The sequence below is a fragment of the Gossypium raimondii genome, chromosome 12 (assembly GCF_025698545.1).
Source record: "Gossypium raimondii isolate GPD5lz chromosome 12, ASM2569854v1, whole genome shotgun sequence".
Lineage (NCBI taxonomy): Eukaryota > Viridiplantae > Streptophyta > Magnoliopsida > Malvales > Malvaceae > Gossypium > Gossypium raimondii.
In genome coordinates, this window is record NC_068576.1 from 10206317 (window position 1) to 10211598 (window position 5282).

Below are 5282 nucleotides of genomic sequence, written 5' to 3' on the forward strand. Positions count from 1 at the left end.
GATTACTAGCGTGTCAAAGTTGACTACTCGAAACTGTTAAAACTCATACAATAAAAACTTTAAAAATTATTTTCTCCTAAATTATCCAATTGAAATAGATGCCACAAATACCATTTGAAAGATCTTAAAGAAAACTTTTATTTGGTATCAACAATGCTGCTAGAAAGTCACCAGAATTTGACAAACTATTAAATTAACCCAAATAAATACATGAATTTTATGAAAAATATTTTGAAAACACAAGAATTAATATCTTATTGAAATTTATATTCTAAATTATGTTATAATATTTATAGGGGTAATCAAATGTGCATAATAAAATTAAAATGTTTTAAAATTTTAAAATAAAGCTTTGCTTGAATATTAAATTTAAAATTTTACCAATGTAATCGACATGGGTTCAAATTCCACTAATTGCATATTTTTATTGTTTTTAAAATAAAAAGACCAAGTGCCATCGAATAATATAAATTATTTTAAATACGAAGATAGAATTTTTAAACCGAATTGATATTTAATTAATTGATGACAAAACTCAATCAAAAACTTAAATAATAGCATATACATATATTAACCCTAAAATTTTAAATCCTCAACTTTTTAGATATGAGCTAACCATGGAATTACTCAATAAGGAAGAGTTATTGGATGAAAGGATTTGACTCATATATAGGGGTGAAATTAAGAAATTTATAAAAGTTATATAAACCAATGCATAATATTAACATTTGAGAAACTAATGTATATGGTTAAATTTAACTTGATTCTTTTTGAATTGGTTTGTATTTCACTCATTTTTGTTCTTTTCTTATTATTCTTCCTCTACTTCAATATAAAAGAAATATATTTTTCGTTTGTATTAAACATTTAGAACAAGTAAATCTAAACTTTAAACACATAAAGATTTTCATGAAACCGATCTACAAATAGCAATTTTCTTCACAAAAGTAAAAATTAATTTAGTGTTTTCCGACATAATGGGAAAGTAATATGTCAATTTTAAAACAAAAGATTTAAAATAATCACACTAGCAACAACAATTTCTAAAAAAAAACTAAATTTCTAATCAATATTTAAGAAATTTAAGATTATATAAATACAATCAATCCTAATTTCTTGAAGGATTGTATCTAAAAATTATTACCCAATCAAAATATCTGTAATCTTGTATAAAATCAATATCCTTAAATCATTCTTGCATAAAAAAACTCTAATCTATGGTACAAAAAAATGCAGAGATGAATTATATGTAAGTAAAAATTTTCATTTTCTTTTGTTTGGGGTATAATCCCTTGAGTGGCTCTGCAGATAAGAAGACACACATGGAACCCTTTGGAGAAACTTAAAAGGAGAGCAATATGTACCCAAAATGATTTGAAAACAAACTTGAGAATGGAGTGAATTGAAAGTGTTAAACAAAAAGAGGGTGAAATGCGTGATGCATGCAGCTCGTGACTCAGTTTTACTGGTAAGGGACATTACGTATTTGGGGACTAAAAAGTTGTAAAGATCTTCTTGGATCTACAACTAAATCTCTATATATCTATCAACTAAGATCAGAAGCATTGTTTATAGTTTCCTCATTTCAGTCCCTTCTCTTTCTCTTTCTCTCTTTCAATTCCTAACTAAAAGACATTGGAGCCCATTCCTTGCCATAAAGTCTGAATATGTGTCAAAACTAAATAAATGAAAATATGCATCATCACCCAAAATCTTGTTGAAAGGGACCCTTTTTCAATTATGATTTTGGGAGGGGCTGTAACAGACTTAACAATGTTAAGTAAACAGTAGGAAATTAACTTATTTCAGAAGGTGAATATCTATGATTGCATCACCCGAATTTGATCTTAACAGCAAAACACTTGAGTCTAAGCGGTGGCTCCACTGGCTATTTAAGCCTTAGGAGAAGATGTTCAACACTTGTTTTATTTGGGGGAATTGATTGCTCAAACCATCTTCAGTCAGTCCTGACAGTCACTTCTGGTTAAAAATGGCTACATCATTGATACTAACATTAAGTCAGCGAAGGTGATAGAAAACCATCTCTTTACAATTTGCATACAAATGTAATGCTTCTTTGTTGATATAACCAATGTCTTTGGAGTGTAACTTTCCTAAACTAAGCATCATAATTCTTATATTCTTTTCTTAATCCGTCTTTGTATGTTAGCTTACCACTATCATGGAATATTCTTGGTAAAAAAGACAGGAAAAAAAATATACACAACCAAATAGAAAAACAAGGGACAAACCGTTAGTTACACTATATTAAAGCCATAATTAGCTAATTGAGAAGACAATAGACATCATAAAATCATGATCAATATATTGGGGATGAACAAAGATGAGGGAAAGAAATATTCATTCATCAGATAGAATCTTGCGGTCTGCCTGCATATGGGTTGAGGCTGAGCTCAAGTGAGGCACGAGAACCAGTGTAGCCATCTTCAGACCTGTACCACCCAGAGTAGCAGCTGTCTAGTCTGGGCCTAATATTACTGCAAAAACCATTAACGTCTTCACTGTGCATGGGAAAGAGAGGGAGGGTCTCAATTTGTGGAGCAGCAGCTTCTTCTTCTGCATCATCTTCATCTTTTTGTCTCTCTTCCATGAATTTTTTGTGCTCAAAGAATGTGTAGGACGAAGAATAAGTAGGATCGAACCCAACCCATCCAAAGTTGTGACTCAGGGATTCGCCTACACTTGTACTACTACCACATGCTGATATTGAGCAATCCTAGTAATAGTAGTCCAGAGTCAAAAAGTTGAATTTTGCTATAATATATTCTCCCCTTCACTAAAGGTTGAGAGAAACTATATGTACATATATGGATCCTCTCCTTGTGTATTATTGGGGTTGAAAAGGGAATTCATTTTGGCTTAAAAACAAACTTCCAATTTGTTTGGCCTTTTTACATGGAGGAAATAAAAGTGTTGTTTCTTTTTATCGATGTTTCATGGGATCATGGAATAACAATAGTTTGTCTTTAGCTCCTTTTCTCATTTTACATCGCATATACATTGCACCAAGTTTTAAATTCCTACGCGAGTTAGTTAACTTTCTTATTATTTTAACAGTGTTTCAAACTAGAAATGACTAGAATGTAACTTTCAAGGCACAAAGTACATACAGCACTTACCCTAAAACTCTTTTCCATGGTTATAGACCCATAGCCATAGTTTCCTATCTGCCCAACAGTAAGAGCACCAGTTGAAGAAAGAGATGTAGGAGAATAACCTACAAAAAAAAGTAATAAAATTAAAGTAACTCCCTGGATATTATACTTTGGGAAACTAAAAAAAATAGTATGTCTTGTATATGCGTGTATATAAAAAGAGGAAGGAGAGGGGAGAAAGAAAAGAGGAAACAACCAGGAGTTATGTTGGGATACTTGTTATTTGCAGCAGTGGTAGGGCTTTGCATGGGGACATGATGATTAGTCGTGGTGGTGAACCTTTTCTTCTGCCTCTCACGAGCCTTGTGGTTCTGAAACCAATAAAAGACATTCTTGCCTTCGATTTTTCCGTACTGTCTAAGTCTAGCAGAGATCCTTTGAATCTGATCAGCACTCGGGGACCTAACTCCATTGTTGTAGTAAAGGTCCTTCAATATTCTAATCTGGTCAGTGGTAGGAGTCCACCGTGTACTACTTTGCCTGCAAAGAAAGCTTCCTTTGCCACTGCCACCACCACAATCCTCATTTGGAGCTTGTTGGTTTTGCTGTTGCTGTTGCTGGGGTTCCATGATGGAGTGAAAGCAAGAAGAAAACAAAGAGAAGCAAACAAAGGTAACCAAGTCGGATAGAGAGAGAAGGGAATTGTAAAGAGGGGATGTAAGTGAAATTGTATGACACGGATGAGAGCAAGGGAATGGGATATAAAAGGAGAGATAGGGGGACAAGCAGGCACATGAAAGGATGAAGAGAGGATATCTGAGAAATATCTGAGAGAGAAGGACTGAAGTTGACAGAGCGATGTTCATAAAAAGGGAAGGGACAAAAAAAGGGAGAGAGAGATGCATGTGGGAGAAAGTATATGCGTGAGGCATGAATGAATGAATGGCCATGATATTAAGAGTTCGTGGGGAGTTCTTTTAATGGAGATCTCAATATTTACCAAGGCCCAGAAAACCTCATGAACTCAAATTGTTCTACAACATTAGAATTCACATGAAATTGAGAGAAATGCAAAAAACAACAGTTTCATTTGAGATTTTGGGGCAGTGGGGAAATGGCAAAGGTTCTTCAGATTGAGCATATTCTTATTTTGTCTAAATCATTTATAATATGGCATTCACATTATGCATGGTTGGTATATAAAAAGTAATACACTCTAAGGAAATCATAAAATTTCATTTGGAATTCATACTAATACAAATATTATTATTGGACTTTTTACGTGATACTGTATTATTTGAGACCTAGGGTTCTAAGTCTATAATTTTATCTTTTAAAAAACACCAAGTTCAAATTCACAAGAACCAGAAGTCTCAAAACCTTAGCGTAATGATGTCCTTCAACTATCTTCTAAATGCATATTAATTAAGATAATGTAAGTATTTTGTTATTTAAATTTCAAGTTCCAACTGCATGGAGATATGATCATCTTTTGATCACTTTTTTGTTACTTTGTGCAGGCATGTTGAGCCATGTCACTTGGCGTTTTGCCACACTTTTCTTTTCTTTCAATCTTATATATATATATATTTTTAATTTGTTCAATTTAGTATTTGCATTTTTAGTCGGTTAATGTTGTGTGGTAAGTTGGGCTATGGTGAAAAAAACTTAAGTGTTTTGCAAGATTTTTCTTTTTGGAGAAAGAGAGGTGAAACTTTTTTTATTAAAAAAGAGAAGAAAGGAAATTTTGTGAGAGTTTTAACAAATCTTCCAATATGGTATTTGTACTTTTAATTTGTCCAATTTAGTATATGCACTATAATCTAACAATATTAATTTCTATAAGAAATTAACATGTAACCCACTAATAGAGTGACACATGATAGGTTGGGCTAGATAAAAATTTCTTTTATCATTTTAAAGGTCAAAATCACTAAAAGTTCAAATAAATATATATTCAAATTTATGTTAGGCTAAATTTGGGGAAAAAGCTAATTTTTTTTTAAAATAATTAGCTTTTTAAACCTTTTGTTGGGATATTTAGGGAAGTAGGTCAATTTTGGAGAGAGAAAGTGAAAACGAGTTCAATAAGACGCGTTTTCTGTAAGACGCGCTTGTGTGGCTGAAAGAGCGTCCTACCTGTCAATTGAAAATGCGTCTTATTGG

At 32.4% G+C, this 5282-nt stretch overlaps 1 protein-coding gene across 1 annotated transcript; it reads right to left on the reverse strand.

Annotated features, from left to right (window-relative positions):
• Window positions 1-2228: 2228 nt before the first annotated feature.
• Window positions 2229-4248, reverse strand: LOC105762340 (protein WUSCHEL). Its single transcript, XM_012580194.2, has 3 exons — window positions 3373-4248; window positions 3141-3238; window positions 2229-2737 (listed from the first exon to the last, which is right to left on the reverse strand). The coding sequence occupies exons 1-3, from the start codon at window positions 4064-4066 to the stop codon at window positions 2369-2371; spliced, it is 1161 nt and encodes a 386-aa protein (XP_012435648.2). The 5' UTR covers window positions 4067-4248; the 3' UTR covers window positions 2229-2368.
• Between the last annotated feature and the right edge of the window lie 1034 nt (window positions 4249-5282).

Coding starts and splice junctions, on each gene's coding strand:
- LOC105762340 (XM_012580194.2), bottom strand. CDS start 4,066: ATGGCCATTCATTCATTCATGCCTCACGCATATACTTTCTCCCACATG. Junction 3,239..3,372: donor GTATCCCAACATAACTCCTG/GTTGTTTCCTCT, acceptor TTTTTTTTGTAG/GTTATTCTCCTACATCTCTT. Junction 2,738..3,140: donor CCATGGAAAAGAGTTTTAGG/GTAAGTGCTGTA, acceptor TACTATTACTAG/GATTGCTCAATATCAGCATG.